At 56.0% G+C, this 16,857-nt stretch overlaps 2 protein-coding genes across 2 annotated transcripts in view; one reads left to right on the forward strand and one right to left on the reverse strand.

Moving 5' to 3' along the window:
• SRARP (steroid receptor associated and regulated protein) overlaps nucleotides 1-2,676 on the forward strand; it is a 5,329-nt gene extending 2,653 nt beyond the window's left edge. Inside the window, 2 exon segments of the mRNA XM_024554079.2 lie at nucleotides 1,217-1,337; nucleotides 2,249-2,676. Coding sequence (XP_024409847.2) covers nucleotides 1,217-1,337; nucleotides 2,249-2,676 — 549 coding nt within the window.
• Nucleotides 2,677-10,476: 7,800 nt separating this feature from the next.
• On the reverse strand, nucleotides 10,477-14,357 carry HSPB7 (heat shock protein family B (small) member 7). Its single transcript, XM_024554869.4, has 3 exons — nucleotides 14,060-14,357; nucleotides 13,410-13,543; nucleotides 10,477-12,182 (listed from the first exon to the last, which is right to left on the reverse strand). The coding sequence occupies exons 1-3, from the start codon at nucleotides 14,256-14,258 to the stop codon at nucleotides 12,003-12,005; spliced, it is 513 nt and encodes a 170-aa protein (XP_024410637.2). The 5' UTR covers nucleotides 14,259-14,357; the 3' UTR covers nucleotides 10,477-12,002.
• Between the last annotated feature and the right edge of the window lie 2,500 nt (nucleotides 14,358-16,857).

Below are 16,857 nucleotides of genomic sequence, written 5' to 3' on the forward strand. Positions count from 1 at the left end.
TAATTTTTAAAAAGATTTTGTTTATTTACTTCTAGAGAGAGGGAAAGGGACAAAGACAGAGAGAAACATCACTGTGTGAGAAAGAAACAGTTGCCTCTCACACACCTCCAACCGAGGACTTGGCCCGCAACCCAGGCATGAGCCCTGACTAGGAATCAAACCCGCCACCTTGTGGTTAGCAGACCAGTGTGCTAACCATTGAGCCACACCAGCCAGGGCTCTGAGTTCTTATCTTAACCTGTGGGATCTGACACTATGTCCAGGTACTATCTCCAGGTGGGTGGTGTCTGAACTGAGTTAATTGCTTGGCTGAGTAGCAAAAAAACACCTGGGAATTGGTGTCAGCGTCCGAACACCCTCAATCTCCCCTGCAAAGTCCCTTTCTGGGGATTAGGTGTGGATATCTTTGGGGGTCATTCTTCTACCGTACATAGTTACTTCTTCACAGTAGTAATATTGTTTCCATTTAATGAATATCAATTTTCTTTTTAAAATGTTTTTCTTTTCCAGTAAAAGCAGTTGGTTTGACTTAAAGGCTGCTACACACTGCGCCCTCCCCAAATGCACATTTTGAAACCTGACCCTCAGTGTGATGGTATCAGCAGGTTGGTGGTGGGGGGGGTCTTTGAGGGTGATTAGGTCATGAGGGGGGAACCCTTATAAAAGAGACCCCAGAGAGGTTCCTTGTCCCAGCAAAAAAGACAGCTACCTCCGAACCAGCAAGCAGGTCTTCACCAAAAAACAAATCTGCAGATGCCTTGATCCGGGACTTCCCGACATCCAGAACGATGAGACACAAATGTTTGTTGTTTAGGGCCCCGACAAAGGACGCGTTACATAACTAGTACTCCAGAAAGGCTTAGGTAGGAAAAAAAATGTAACAAAACAAAACGGTGGCACAGCCAGATGATGACTGAGGTTTGGGAAGCTGAGGCCTGGAGGAGAAGGTTCCGAGGCCTGTGCCGGGTCAGGAAACCGCTGAAGTTGGAAGAAATGGTGTCTGCGTGGTGGATGGCCTGCCTCCCGAAGACCCAACAACAGTCTTGTAGACAGAACCTTGTGGATCGAAGTAACCCCCTAACTGCCCCAGGCCAGTTCCTGGGGCTCCCGGGAGGAAGGCAGTCAGGATCCCAACCCTGTAAAGACAAAAGTTCTGGCCCTTGGTTGGGGAACTGCACAGTCTGGAACAGGCTGCCGAAAACTGCTCCTCCTGCAGACACTCCACCAAGCTAAACCAGGTGTGGTGGCAGCGGCCGTGGCCTCATCAGAAGACCTCAGGGACCAGAGTGCCAGCCCCCAAGTCATGGGGCTTGAGACAGATCTGGACACGGGTTCAGGTAAGAGAGGGCCAAGGATGCCTCTGCCCTGAAGAAGGACCTGCTGGGAGGCCAGGGCCGAGGGCAGCTACCCTCCCTGGGGGCTGCCGGGATTCTCAAGCCAGGGGAGGGCTTCACTTTTATTTCTTGTATTAAGCAACCTAACAGAACATAAGCTTCCTCCCGAGCCTGTGGTGTGGTGAAGAGCACGTAGTTAAGGGAATGGATGTGTTTATCATTGGGGGAACTCAAAAAGTTACTTTTTTAAGAGCACCAGCTTTAGATTCAGAGAGACCCGCTTGGGCACGTGCTTCATTGATAAATGGACCGATTGGCTCTTCTCCCAGGACTAGGCTCTGAGCTGGGTGGGGAGGACAGAGCAGGGACCCCCAGGGCAGAGGGAACTGGGCACTGATGGTGTTCTCTGAGGTTCTGGTGTCACGTGCGGAGGGGGGGAGAGCAGCATGATGCTCCCTGAGGACCCTCGTATCTGCTCAAGCCGTGCCTTGGTCTTCTAATCTGTTAAAGGGGGCTGGGGCTTTCCTCTTGTTTGAGGACCTCGCTGCTTGCAGTGCAGTGCCTGGACCAGCAGCGCTGGCATCTCCCTGGAGCTTGTCGGAAGTGCTGCAGACCCACTGTGCCAGGGCCCTCCGTGTGCATGGCGAGGACGAGGAGCTCTGAGCCAGGGGTCTCTGTGCTCCTGTGGGGCAGATGGCCGATCAGAGGGAAGCAGGATTGAAAGCCAGGTCCCTCTGATACTAAAGTCCACGCTCTTTGCCCACTGTCCCCCACCCCTGCCCGCTGTTTCCATCTGTGTGTGTCAACCCACACACGGGTAAAACTTTGTGGAATGAATGAACAAGTGAATTAACAATAGAACCACGTCGATTGTTGTGCTAACATGAACCTTCGGTCTTTTCCTTTCCTTCTAGGGGGGAAGCCAGCCCACCATCTAAAGGCCATCCCCACAGCTCACCTAACTTTCATTATTGAATGTGCCCGTGGGAAACCGCTCTCTCTGGCAGCTCCTCCGGTGCCGCCCCAAGCCCTCAGTCCCAACCTAGGACCCGTCACCCCTCCAATGAAGACTTAAATCTTGTTCTGTGGGTACAGCCAGTCCCTTCTGATTCAGGAGGTCCCCTTGGGTGGGGAGCACCTTGCCCATGCCAGGGGCACCCTGCCACCCCGCAGAGGGACTGTGACCTCGGCTTTCTCCCCAGTCAGCCCACTGAGGTCCTAGGAGCCTCCTAAAGCCAAGGGGAGTCCCTCGAAGATGGTGCCCACAAGGTCTTCAGCTTGGGAGACAGTCATGGACTCACTCAAAGCTTTCTCCTCCTGTGTCTGCGGGCAGGCAGATTAACTGGAAGAGCCTGACCGTGGGGCAAGGGGGCTGGCACCTCAGGCCCAAGTGTCCAGGGGCTGCCCTACCCAGCGCCCACGGCCTATTTGCCAGGATCTGCAAAATGCCAGGGAAAAACAGCGCAACTTTCTTGGAGCGTATATCCTTGGAGTGGGGGGAGAGGCGGGAAGAAGGTTAAACAACCAAATAAATAAAGACGATTTTGAACAGAGACAATAAGCTCTGTGTCGAAACTGAGACATGGAAAGGGATTGGGGCAAAGAGCTTTTCTGATACCGTGGTTGGGAAAGGCCTCTCTGAGTGAGTAGCAATTAAAGTATGATTGGCCCTGGCTGGTGTGGCTCAGTGGATTGAGTGCTGGCCTGCGTGAACTAAAGGGTCGCTGGTTCAATTCCCACTCAGGGCACATGCCTGGGTTGTAGGCCAGGTCCCCAGCAGAGGGAGTGCAAGAGGCAACCACACATTGATGTTTCTCTCCATCTCTTTTTCCCTCCCTTCCCCTCTCTCTAAAAATAAAAAATAAATAAATAATCTTTAAAAAAATAAATAAAGTATGATCTGAAAGGTAAGAAGGAGCCAAGCTCTGTGAATCATCCTCACCCAGGGCCGTGGGGCGGAGCAGACCAGAGTGGGGTCAGCACGACAGGCAGGGGCAGCCCGTTGGCTGCTGTCATCATGGTTCACATATAGTGTGTAGGTCACCAAAGGGCACGAGACACAGAATGGGGAAATCCAAGAACTTAGGTGGGACCTGGCAACTGGAGCCAATAAAGGGAACCGGCTTCTCAAGCGGGGGTGAAAGTCTGCCAAAGGGAATAGAGTGTCATATTTGAATAAATGAAATAAGAGATAGTACACACTAAGCATCTATTTTGTACCAGGCTCGTGCTGCCCCCTAGAAATACAGAAAAAGGGGGGCCCTGCTCCATAGGGCAGTCATGTTCCCCAGCACGAAGTGTGCCCCCTGGCGTGTGTGAGGGTGTGTGAAGGTCGAAGGGATGCACAGCGCTGTGTGAAACGCTAAGTCAGCCCATCTGAGGAAGTGTCTCAAGGCTCTCAGATTAAAATTGCTGATTGTCCATTTATTTATTCAAATGACTGTTTTCACCAGGTTCCTACAAACTTTAGTAGCTAACATGTGGACCATTTGCTCTGTGCCAGGGAAATAACATCCTTCCCATGCCAGTATGGGGATGCACTGGTTTTGTGCCCATTTCACAGATTAGGAAACTGAGGAACATAGAGGTTAAGGGACCCACTCAAGTCCCCATAGACTGGTACAGTTGGGATTAGGACCTGGGCAAGCCTGGTGCTCAAGTTCTTGCTCCTAACCCTAGGGCCAATGGCCTCCCATCCTAGTAAGGTAACTTTTAGGGAGAGGGGATTCAGAAAGAACAGATGTAGCCCTGTCCTCAAGCTCACAGCCTGGTGAGGAAGGCAAGAAAGGTGACTATTGATTGGTGCAAGAATAAGGGCACACAGAATGCTGTTGGGGCTGGAGGGGGGTGCCCAGCTCACTCTTGGAGAGGAAATCAGGGAGGGCTTCCTGTAGGAAGTGACATCTAAGCTAAGATCTGAACAGTGAGTGAATCACACAAAGGCAAGGAGGCAGGTGTGGGAAGTGTTCCAGAAAGAAGGACCAGAGTCACTCAGGCTGGCTATAGTATTCATTCATTTATTCACCAAGTATTTTTTTGGCACCCAGTGTGTGCCAGGCTCTGGGCTAGATGCTGGAATGGGCCCCGACAATGAAGGTGCTTATTCTCTAGCAAAGCACGTACAAGAAACCAGCAGAGAGGCCAGAGAAGTGGCAGGGACCACGTTATGTGAGGCCTTACAGACGTGATGAGGTCTTTAGATTTTATTCTGAGAAGGGGACCACTGGAAATTGTGAGCTGAGAGTGACATAACCAGGCGTATCTTTTAAATTTTTTCTTCTAGCTCTTGTGCTGGGATCAGAAGCTTAGGAGGCTGCACCTTAATTCAAGCAAGGTGGGGGATGTTTTGAACTAGAGAGTAGGTGACAGAATAATCTGGACAACATAGGTCCCTTCCTCTCTCCTCTCCTCGTTCAGAATCACCGGGCTAGAAGAGCCCAAAGACAGTGGATATGGGGTGTTTGAGACTCTCAAGGAAAAGGGAGAGGTCTGTAGCTGCACATCTAGCTTTTCATCAGCAGGTGTCGCCCTATCACCAGCCTGGAGGGCACCCTGGTCTCTCCCTGGGTGGGAAAGGCGCTGCTGAGCATGGAGGCAGAGCCCTGGGGCCAGCGGCTCAGTGGGTCCGTGTTTTCAGAATCCAGATTTTCATTCTAACCAACACCCCCTTCATCCAGAATAAGAACTATTGATATTTTTATGTGCATCACATGCCACTTCAATTCCTTTTACCCCAGACCTGTGAGGTGGGTGTGATTTTTATTGCCATTTTACCAATGAGAAAACTGAGGCACAGAGCGATGAAATGATTTGCCCAAGGTCCCCATCTAGAAGAAGGCGGAGCCCAAATCCGAACCCCAGGCCACATGACTACACACCTGTAGTCACAGCATCCTAACCCCACGCTCTGCTGTAGGCGCTCCGTTCACATTTGAGTGAGTGAATGCAGGAAGAATGAACGTTGTCCAAGGACCCAGCCTAGGGCCTGATGGTGTGTAGGGAGTGTCTAGGGGACGGAACAGGTAAGTGGGACCCTCACTGAGATGGGGCACACAGGTGGAGGAGAATAGCTCCGTCTCTTCTCCAAACTCCTATGAGGCGCTATCCTCCTATTTTACAGATGAGGAAACTGAACGCCTGGTAGGTTAAGCAACTGGCCCAAGGTCACAGAACTAGTACGTAGCAGAGCCAGGCTGGAAATGGAAGTAGGTTGACCTCAGAGCTATAGCAGCCAGACCACACTGTATGGACTTACTGCAAACCTGTCGAGGGAATGAATCAATCAGTAAATGATAGACTTTATTGAACCAGTGAGTGAAAGTGTAATTAAGTGCATGTGTCCCTAGGTTGGCAGCTATGCTTAATTCAGGACTGTGTCCTGTATAAAATAAAATAAAATAGGTCATTTTAAAATGGAGTCGGGCTGTGGCTGGTGTGGTCAGTGGACTGAGTGCTGGCCTGAGAACCAAAAGGTTGCTGGTACGATTCCCAGTCAGGGCACATGCCTGAGTTGCGGGCCAGGTCCCCAGTTTGGGGTGTGCGAGAGGCAACCGACTGATGTATCTCTTGCACTATTGATGTTTCTCTCCCTCTCTTTCTCTCTCCCTTCTTGTCTTTCTAAAAATAAATAAATAAAATTAAAGAAATTAAATAAAATGGAGTCGGAACTGCCCCAACAGAGGAACTACCTTGCATGTCTTATGCCTCGAACCTTTGGATGTTAAAATGGAGCAAAATAACCTTGGGACTGGGTCCAGAGGAACGTTATGCCCCAAAGAACTGTTTGCAGACAACGAGAAAGTAGATATTATTACTACCAGACTGAAAATGACGCCCATTCTTTAGAATTAGCATCACTATGTTATCTGCACCTATAGAAATGCCTTCCTCCCATTGATGTAACGGTTCTTCCCTTTCTCATAAACACCCCTTGTCTCTGTTTCTTTTCTTTTCCTTTTTTGTTTTGTTTTGTTTTGTTTTGACTTTGTTTCTTCATCGGAATGTTACTTGGGTTTCTGCCTGAATGGACGCTTCCTGAAGAGCTACTCTTATTGATTTCAAGTAAATGCCTGCTGCCTCTCACATGGAAAGGCCTTTTTAATTTTAAGGTAGCAGTCCCCAGTGCCTTAAAGTGCCCGGTGCAGTAGGTGCTCAAGAATTGTGTGAGGTGCCCTGACTGGTGCAGCTCAGTGGCTTGGATGTCGCCCCAAAAACCAAAAGGTCGTGGGGTTGATTCTTGGTCAGGGCACATGCCTGGGTGGCGGCTTTGGTCCTCAGTCGGACAGAGCTCATGCAAAAGAAAGCCGATGGACTGATGTTTCTCTCCCTCTCTTTCTCCCTCCCTTCCCTTTTCTCTGGAATTGATAAAAAAGAAAAGAAAAAATGGCCTACTATCTCAATGAATACTATCTTTAAAAAAAAAAAAAGAATTATGTGGGGCCAGCAGCCCTGCTTTGTGCCCTTCAGGGTGGCACCCAGAGGGCCCCCACCCAGTCTAGTAGCCCCCAGATTTCCCCGGAAGGTTGTCCCTGGGTCTAGGCCCTGGGCTTGGGCCTGGCCAGCTGTGCTGACTGTAAATAACAGCCCCTCCCCTGCCCAGGGACTCCTGCCTTGGTGGCCCCTCCAGCCGGCTCCAGTCACTAAGCCCCTGTGGACCCTCTCTTGTTTGGGGGCAGAGCCAGGGTGGGTGGTACCTTGGTTTTCCTTGTTCAGAAAACAATAGTTTTAACAAAAGCTTAGCATTTACTGAGCTTAAACTAAAACATCATCTCTCTCTGGTCCCTCACAGCTGCTCTGGGAGGGTGCTACCTGGTCTTTGTTTATGGATGAGGGAACTAGGTAGGCTTCTGGAGGCTTCCTCCCCACCTCCACCCCTGGGGCCCAGACAGGCTCTCTGGGAGGCCCAGGGAACCTTTCGGCTCTACCCTCACCTGCTTCTTCTGGAGAGAAGACCCCAGGTACCAGGGCAGCTCTCCGTCCCTCCAGCCCATGTCTTGGCCTTGGGTCCCGGGAGAGTATGGGTGAAGCTGGGGATGTCAGGGTCCAAATCTGTATGCAGGGCCCTGGGCATGTCGGTGTGCGGCACACGTGAGCTACGTCACAACCGAGCGCCAGGGCCTTTACATGCATCACAGAACAGCTCTAGCAGGTAGATCTTAGTAGCACCATTTGGCTGCGGCACAGAAAGATTAAGGCACTCGCTTAAGATCCCGTAGTTCAGGAGCGGCAGAGCCGAGATTTGAACCCAGGTGGCGTGGCTCCGGAGTTTACAACCGACCCTCTGTCTGTACTGAGACTTGTTAGCTTTAAAAAAAAAAAAAAAAAAAAAAATCCTACAAACGTTTACTTAGCTCCTTTCCCATGCCGGGTTTGGGAGCAAGAGGGCAGACTAAGGCCTTATTCTGCTATTGCAGAACTGGGATCCAAGGCAGATAGGGAGTGGGTGGATGGGGAAGGGAGCTGGGGGGTGCAGTGTGGGTGGTGGGGCTTACCCCCCGGGCCAGGGAAGGGTGGGCCAAGGGGAGTTGGTCTGGCAGAGAAGCCCTGGCCTGAGGTTCTGGAGGTCTGGGTCTCCATTCCATCTCTGCCACTGACTTGCTGTGTGACCCTAGGCAAGGGCATCCCCATCCCCGGGCCTTGATCTCCCATAAGGAGTTTGAACTGACTCCCCAAGGGACCAGGGCTGGCCAAGCAAGTGGTTGAGGCCCCAGGGTCTGCCCCCCACCAATATGCTCTTTTCATCTGAGTCGAAGTTTCCGTTGAAGACAAGGTATGGGCCTAAGGTTCTGCAACTCTAAGCTGGTAGCTCTGTAAGGCTTTCTAGAGAGGAGGGAGCTTTTAGCCTGGTCTAGGTCTTTAAAAATGAGGGAGCCTCCTGGGTCCTCTGCACCCCTCAGGGTCTCTGACACCACCTGACCTAGACCTTCTCCCAGGTCTCTAGCTCTGCAGGGCACCATATTTTCAACTTCCCCTGCCTCCTGCCCAAGCCCACTCCAAGAGCTATAAGAAGTACAAGGCCAGCTCTGGCTGGTGTGGCTCAGTGGAAGAGCACCAGGCTGCGAAGCAAAGGGTCGCTGAATTCCCAGTCAGGGCAACGTGCTGGGTTGTGCGCCAGGTTCCCAGTAGGGGGCGCTCCAGAGGCAGCCACACATTGATGTTTCTCTCCCTCTCTTTCTCACTCCCTTGCCCTCTCTAAAAGTAAATAAATAAAATCTTTAAAAAAATAAAAAAGAAGTACTAGCCCCCTTTCCTGTACAGGATGTGTGTGGGGGTGCAGTGGAGCTGCCTTGGTAGGGCCCCTCGTGGTGTTGATGGGGGGCTCAAATGTTGGAAAATTTTTGGTTTCAGGTAATAGCTAATAAGCTTAGTAATCAGTGCATGTAAAAGCTATTGTTCTGGGTACTGAAGGCGTGACCCACCCTGACTCTGGGACACCGTGCGCAGTTCACCTTTGTGTCCCAGGAGGACTGTGAGCCATCAAGGAGGCATCTGAGCCACTGTCCTCCAGGGTGAGACGCCCACCGCCCAGGGCACAGATGAAAGACCACCGCCCAGGACATGAATGAAAGAATGCCGCAGCTTTTATCTGATTAACTTCTTCCCTGAATTCCAATCCCCTTACCTACACTTTCCTTCTCCTTGTAAGCAGGGTCGGTTTAAAATGGAATGTAAGACGGTCTGCTAGGGCACAAACCCACCGTCTTCTCAGATCGCTGGCCGTCTGATTAAAGCGCCCGTAGAGATTCAACCCCTGTCTCTGCGTATTGGGTCTGGTGGTGACGGGCAGCGCGGACGGATGCCGGCCTTTCCGGTTTCAGTGCAGGCTACTGGTTGGGGCTGACCCTGCAGAGGGCTCTCTAGAGCCACAGCCAAGGATTCAACCATGCCCCTTCCAAGCTGGGTGACCTTGGGCTTGTTACTTGATTTCTGTGAACCTGCATGTCCTCCTTGGTACCCACCTTGCAGGACTGTTGTGGGGCTGAGCAGTGTGCTTGGCACGCTCTGGGCTCTCGATGAATGGGGCTGCTATAATTACTCTTCATGGAGGGGGGCGGTGCAGGGCATCCAGCCAGACCTATATTTAGCATGGAAGGAGGGGGGCCCTAGGAGACAAAGCGTTGCTGCCAGTCCAGGCGCCTTGGAGGCGGAGCTGATGAGAGACAGTCTGCGGGTCTTTTCCTCCCCACCCTCCTTTTCCACAGGGTCACCTTGGCAGGAGGGCTCCCATGGTCTGGATGCGTCCAGTCCCCAGCAGCCACTCTGTCCTCTGTGCGACACTCATCCCCCAAACCTGGGGAGCAGTCTGCTGGGGCCTGGGGGCTGGGGGTGGAAAGTATGTGACCCCTTTGGCCACGTGGGGAGCTGACCCCTTTCCCAGCCTGGGCTGCCAGTGGCCCAGCTCCCCTCAGCCCAGCCCAGCCCAGGGTGGGACTTTGCTGGGTCCTGAGGGCCAAGGTGAGGCTGACCCCATGGATGGGAGTCAAGGAAGGGGGGAGCTGGTCCGACTCCTCCCCTAAACCCCAGACTGATGAGTGCTGGGGCTGCAAATAGCACAGCGGAACCAGTGAGTCACGGAAGCTGGAAATACCGTGCTCACTCGTCCCCCGCCCCACCTCTGCCTGCAGCTCCAGCTGGCCTGGTGCTGTGATTTCAGTAGCGTCCGGTGGGGTAGGGGGTGCGTAGGAGTCCCTCCAGAGAGCACCCAGGCTCCCTGAACTAGCCAACACCCCAACCAGGTTCCAGTCTGGCTCTGCCCCAGGGACTGTGTGACCCTGGGCCAATCACTCAGCCTCTCTGATCCTCAGTGGCCATCTGATACAAGACAGGCTTCAGGAAGGCAGGGGTTCAGTGCAGCTGACCCACCTTTGGTGTCCCTGTGCCTGGGATAGTGCCCTGTGTCTGGCCGTAGAGTCAGGTGCTGGCTGGCAGTTGGAAAAGAAGGCACTACAAGTTTTCACGGAAATAATTCCAAGTCCTGCCCAGGTGGTTCTGGGAGCCAAGGGAAGAAGCCAAAAGACACCTATATTTCTGTAAGGTCTTGCTTGATTTATGCTTGAGCTACCCCCACCCCCAAATCTCAAGGAAGGCATGTCTGTTTATCCTTATCCAAGTTTGAGAATTTCAGGCAGGTGACCTCCAGAAGTCTGTGATTTTGTCATTTATTATGTGTGCAGGGTACAATGTCAGGATCCTCCCGTGCCCTCCCACCCAAACACCCCTAAGGACCCCAGAGTGGCAGGGGTGAGAGGCCAGCCCACAGAACACTGACCCGGGGCCCAGAGAGCAGAGGCTGGCTCCACCCCTTGCCCCAGGGCCCTCTCCCCACCCCCTGCTAATATTGACCCATCTCCTCCCCTTACCCTTGCTTTTGTGTGTAGAGATTGAGCCGGGGGGCGCAGGGGGCCTCAGGGCCCCCCCCAGAATGAAGGCTGGCTGGAGATTCTGTACTGGCCTGGGGACCCAGAGGGAACCGGGCTGAAGGCAATCTCCAGCAGGAGGATGTGGGGACAGGGGCCATGGGCCCAGAGAAGCAGAGAGGAGAGCGACGTCCCAGTGCACAGAGGGTAGGGGCGCAGCTTGAGGGCAGCATCTGACTCCCGGGGTTCGTACTTCACCTTCAGCGAGCAAGCGGGAGATCCGCTGCTCAGAGACTCCATTTCCCCACCGATAAAAATGGAGGCTGAAATCCCATTTTAGAATGTTCTGAATTTGGACTCAACTAAGGGTAACACTTAGTGATTGAAGGACGGCAGGGTGTGCATGCTTGTGTGGCACACACACACCAAGCCCATAGATTCATAGATTAAATAGGGGGAAGGACGGGGAGCGAGTGGCCACAGGGAAGGTTGGCAAGACACTGGTCCCACCTTGAGACCCAAAGCCCCATCCATGCTCTGCCTCCCACCTCTGCTGGGTGATCCATCTGCATGCAAGCAGCCCCCCTGGACCCCAGGCTGGGTGGGGAAGTGGTGGGGAATATGGGGAGAAGGACCAGCCCCACCTCTCAGCCTGGCCTTGCCTGGGGGCATGAGCAGGTGACAGATGGCAGGAGTTTCACACAGTTTATCACGAACCAGCTGTATTGGAAAAACCCCACCTATGTGCAGTAGCCCTGCCCTGGCACAGCTGGCTGGCAGGGGGCCCCAGGTGGGCAGGCAGCCTGACCGCTGGTTTGGAGCTTAGGGAGTGGGAGAACGGAGGTTCCCATCACGCTGCCTCCTCTGGCCCCCTGTGCCCCGGAGATCTGCCTTCTGCCTCTCCTGCCCCCCTTGCCAAGAGGGTCCCAGGTTCCCTTCCCCGCCCCTGCCCTGCAGAGACCCCATAGGTCAAAGCTTTTGTCTGTCTGTCCTGCAGATTATCTGCCCAAAGATCCTGCCTCTCCTCACCTCCTTTCCCCAGGTGGGTTCTCCGGGATCCCCCTCTCCCCACCCCGATCCCTTTGCTCTGGATTAAGTGGAGGCCACATCTGGAATCTGGGGCCACAGGTGGGCAAGGGCAGAGCCGAAGGTCTCAGCATGGGGGTGGGGCTCCCCACCTGGGGTCTTGGGGGCGTCAGGGCTGGAGTCTGGGCAGAGACGTCCTGCGAGCTGTCAGGAGGGGTTAGGAGACAGCTGGGGGGCCAGTGGGGGAGAAGACGGGGCTTGGGGGGGCTGGGGGAGGTGGGGGCCCTCAGATTTTGATCTCTGTCCGGAAGGTCTGCTGGACGTGCTCTGTGTGCGGGTGTCGCCGTGCCCGGATGGTGAGGCTGCCGTCCTCCCGCAGGGCCGAGGTCACCGAGGTGGGGTCCATGTCCTCCGGCAGCTGGCACTTGTGAGCGAAGGTGTTCATGACCGTGCCGTCAGCTGCCAGCTGGGGCAGAGGGACTCGTCAGGGCAGGCGGCCCCCTGACCCTTGTCCTGCCCGTGTCAAGTCGCAGTCCCTTCTCCCCGGTCTCAGCCCAGCCAGGCCCCCACCTGATGAGGGGCTCTGCTCTCAGGTGCAGAGGAGGCCAGGCCAGGAGCTGGCCAGGATAGGGCGATGGTGGCCACAGGCCGAGGGCTGTGTGGGGACAGGTGCAAAGGCATGCAGAGGAGGCCTAGCGCTCCCAGCGGGTAGGGCTCAGAGACAGAGGGCCTTGGTGCAGAATCTGGGGCTCCTGAACAATGAGGAGAAGGCGGCACAGGGCAGAGCCGGGCGTTTTTGGACACCCAGACACATTTGATGTCCACAGTCGGCTGGGTTGGTGGCCCTTCCCCCATGGCTCTGTCAGCACATAGTGTCCAGAGGAGCCTGGGGTGGCTGAGTCACCGGCGGGGATGGCAGGCTGGCACAGGCTACCCACTGGTTCTGGTGTCCACAGTCCTTGGCATCCCTGACGGGGTGCCCAGGCATCAAGCATCCGGTGCCCCGGGACACAGGGGACCTGGTGGAAGCCTCGGGCAGACCCTCTCCTTTAATGGGCACCTGTGGCCGTGGCCCACTGGGGCAAGCATCCCTGTCCAGGCTGGGCCACACCCTCCTCTGGGGTGCAGGCCTCCTGGGAGCTGGGACTCAGAGACGCTAGTGACCCAGTGACCCGAGACCCGTGGGTAGAGGGAGAGTGGGGTTCAGAATGTGTGGTCCTGAACCTCAGGGACTCCAGTTCCAGGGTCCCAGGGTTGGGGCTGGGGCTCTGGACCCTGAAGGAAGAGGGCTTGAGGGGTGTCATGTGGGGGGAACTCCTTCCTTGGCTGCCAGGTGAGCACCCCCCCACACGCCCGCCAGAAGAGCTGTCCTCACTCAACCACTGTCTCCCTCCTCTCCTCCCCTCTCACCTCGCACTCAGGTGGCCCTGCCTGCATCCCTCCCCGCATCCCCCTTCCACTGTGGTACTCTCAGCTGCCCCTGACCCCCCAAAAAAGGATCTTGGGGCTCAGAGAGGCAGAAACGAGGACCCCACGGCCCACGAGTGACAGGATCCAGGCCTCCAATTTGCTCTGGGGGCTCAAGGGGACAGGGGTTAGGGTCTGGGGTCCCAGGATGGGACATGGGAGTGGGGACACTGGGCAGAGGGTGCAGATGCTGACCCTGGGGTCTGGGCAGGGTGGGCAGGCTCACCTTCTCAGCTCGCACCTCGATGTGGTTGTTGGATGTGGTGACGATGATGTCTTCAGGGGAGAAGTCGCTCACGTCCACGGCAAACTCATAGGCATCCCCAAGGGTCTTGATGTTGCCCGGCCCCCCAGAACGGGCTGTGGGGAGGGCTGCCGTGAGCTGAGCACAGGGCAGGTTTGCACCCAGAACTCAGGTTTCTGGTTCCTTCTCCTGGGGAAAGGGGAAGCCCCGCCCCAGGCCCCTCACTTCTTCAGCTATTGCTCCTAAACCCCCTGCCCGCCTCTCCACCCCCTTGCAGCCCACCTTTTCCACGGTGGGGAGGGGGCCTCCCCAGGCATGGGTGTGTGTGTATGTGTGTGTGTGTGTGTGTGTGTGACACTGTCTGCACCACCCCACCCCCCAGAGCTCCAGCAAAGACCCGGCCATTGGCACCACAGCTGGCCCCCAGTCACACAGCTCTTCCTTGGAAGCCTGCCTATTTTCATGACCACATCTGTCTCTGTGGCCACATCTGTCCTGGTGGCCACATGCAGCTGCAGCCACGAAGCACCTGTTCCTGGCAGCTGGGCAACCACAGCCACTTTCTGAGGTGCCCGGGAGCAGGTATCCCCTTCCCGTGCATCTCCCATCCCCTCGGAGCCCCGAGCACTTGCCTGGGAAGGTCAGGGGCTCTGAGCGGGGCCGCATGAAGCTGCCAAAGTCCTCGGAAAACATGCTCAACGCCTTGTCCATGGGCGCGTCCTGGGCGGGCAGGGCTCGGGCGGCCGAGGAGGACGAGGAGGACGAGGAGGAGGAAGAGGAGGAGTGGAAGCTTCTCTCCGCTCTGAAGGTGGAGGAGGTCCTGTGGCTCATCCACGGGTGGGAGCCGGGCCCTGGCCAGGCGGGCAGGGGTGGATGGGAGAGGCTGTGGGCAGCAGGTTCTGGGGGAGCGTGCCGGGCCCCGACTGCAGGCACTTTATAAGGCCCGACCGTCCCCGGGCTCAGGGCCAGCCCCTTGTCTACCAGCTAAATTTAGGCCTCGCTGTGGCCCAGAGGGGGCTGGAAATCTTCTCCAGTGAGACGGCTCTGCTGACAGTCCAGCACACGCAGGCCCGGGAGGCTGAGCTCATAGCCTGGCATTCCAGGCCGATAACTCCAGCCCGGGGCCTCAGCACCGCGGCAGGGAGGGGGCCAGAGCTGTCCCCTGGCCTCCGTGCCCCCCGTGCCCAGGACCTTGTGCATGTGGGTGTGTGGAGGGGGTTCTCTGTCTCTGTCTTGCCCATCAGCCTGGGGCTCCCCAGGACTGCGCCTCCCCGGCCAGACTGAAAGCTCCTTGCAGTCAGGCTTTTCTATTTCCTGTTCCCTCGCCGCCCCCTCACCCCCCTGCCCTAAAGTTCCAGCCCTTGGTAAGAGGGGATCCAGGTGGTGGGAGATCGGGGCAGAAGGGCCCTAGCTCCTGGATCTGGGGACAGCATGAGATCCAGGTCAGGAGGTCAGGGAAGGGTGGAAGAACCCCGCCCCCAACGCTGGACCCCTGTGTGAGGTGAGGGGCTCCTTCCCCTAGAACAGCTAATGTTTACAGCGTCCCTTAGGAAGGACTGAGACAGCAGGGCAGGGGGCAGAGTGTGCAGCTGTCCCCCCCACAGCTCCCCCTGGGACCCAGATTCCATTCTCCCCCCCACACCCTCCACATACTCTGGAACATTTGGGGGCCCCAAGAGGAGAAAGCTAGCAACCTGAGGCAGGGCTAGGGGTTGGGCCTCAAGTCAGGTAATTGGGTAATTGTCCTTAAAGATCTAAAAGGTTATATTTCCAGGAACTATCGGCCTGACCTCCAGCTACGAGGAGCCACCAGGGACTGTGGTGGGCAGGCGGGCTAGCGGGCGAGAGGGCGAGAGTTCGGAGAGAGGTAGAGAATTCCGGAAGACAATTATTCTAGCTCTGACTTCTGGGATGCTGCTGGGCCCCTGGCGAGGAGCTCTCCAGCACCCTCGCCCTCTGTGGAAGGAGGTGTCATTCCCACCTCACAGACGGGGAAACAAAGCCTCCAGCGGGGGCGGGCTGGCACTGGGCATGCGGCAGAGCTGGGATTGGAACCCAGGCATATCTGATGCAAAGTCCTCCCTCCAGGAGGCTGGGCGACCTGAACGTGTGTGTATGGAGATGGGCTGGCCCAGAAGACCCTGAGAAGCCCCCCTCTGCTCTTCCATGCTCAGCAGAGCCAGGACTGACCTCAGGTGGGGCCGGGGGCGAAGCCAGGGAAAGGCCATTCTGGGAGGAGGGTGAGCCCTTCCCTGCTGCCCAGGCTGCAGTGTGGGGCCTCTGCCCTCCTCTGCAAATCCTGCCTTCCTCCCCCAGGGAGGCCTCTCTGATTGCTGCACCCACACAGGGGGCCCCTCCCCACAGTACCGCCTGACTCTGCCCACCCCGCCCCTGGCAGGGTGACCTGGTCTTCCTGTGTCTGTGACTTCTTTGCTGTTCTCGTCTGTCAGTCAGTTCCCCCAGGGCAGGGGTTCGATTGGGAGCTCCTGAAGATGGAGACCCTTTCTCTTTTCTCTGGCTCCCACAGAACTTCATTCTTGGGGGCTCCCTCTATAGGGGTAACTACTGGTGCTGGTGGTCCCCAAAGTGGGGCCGAAGCAGTGACTGGAGAAAGTGGGGTCTGCTACTCCAATGGGGAGGCCTGCCTGGCCCATGTCACCCATCCTGGCCGAGGGGGCTGCCAGGAAGTTACCAGCACTGAGGCGAGATGGGAAGAGGGTGGGGGAAGGGGTGGGGGGAAACAGGAGCCAGTGGCTAAATGCAGACACACTGTCACGGTGCTGAGGGCCTGAGTCACCGCCGCTGGGCGTCAGATCTCGTTCCCCACCCCTGCCCACCGTTCCTCCCCTCCTTCCCCCATCCCTGGGAGTCGCCCACACACGCACTGCATCCACTGGCTTCAGCGATCAGGAGGGACCCTGAAAGGTCACCGAGGCCAGTCTCCTGTCACTGGGCATGCCTCTCCCTTCAGATCACAGGGATAGAAAAAGCTTCCGAGATGATCCAGTGCCTTGAATCCCAAACTTGCCAGGTCATCCCAATCACCTGAGGGAACTTTTAACAAACACAGAGTCATATCCTGCACCCCAAGATTCTAATTTGGGGTCTTGGGAAGGAACCAGGAATCTGTTTTCATCAGCTCCCCACACAACCAGCCCACAGCTAGTGTTTGGAACCCACTCACTAGTCAGCAGATATTTATTGAACACCTACTATGTGCCAGGCCCTGTTCCAGGCCCGGGGTGGGGGGGACTGGGGGGAAGGGGGCAGAGATAGGCCCCTGTCCCCATAGCTCCCAGGCTCCCCGTATTGTGGTGAAGGACCGGCTGGGGGTGGCAGAGCTGCTCTGGCTTCAAGCCTGCTCCCCCTCCACTGCTGCTACCCTCTGCTTGGGATGCGACAAAGCCTGGGCATCTACACAGAAGCACTG

Source organism: Desmodus rotundus, chromosome 3, assembly GCF_022682495.2.
Source record: "Desmodus rotundus isolate HL8 chromosome 3, HLdesRot8A.1, whole genome shotgun sequence".
In the NCBI taxonomy this organism is placed as follows: Eukaryota; Metazoa; Chordata; class Mammalia; order Chiroptera; family Phyllostomidae; genus Desmodus; species Desmodus rotundus.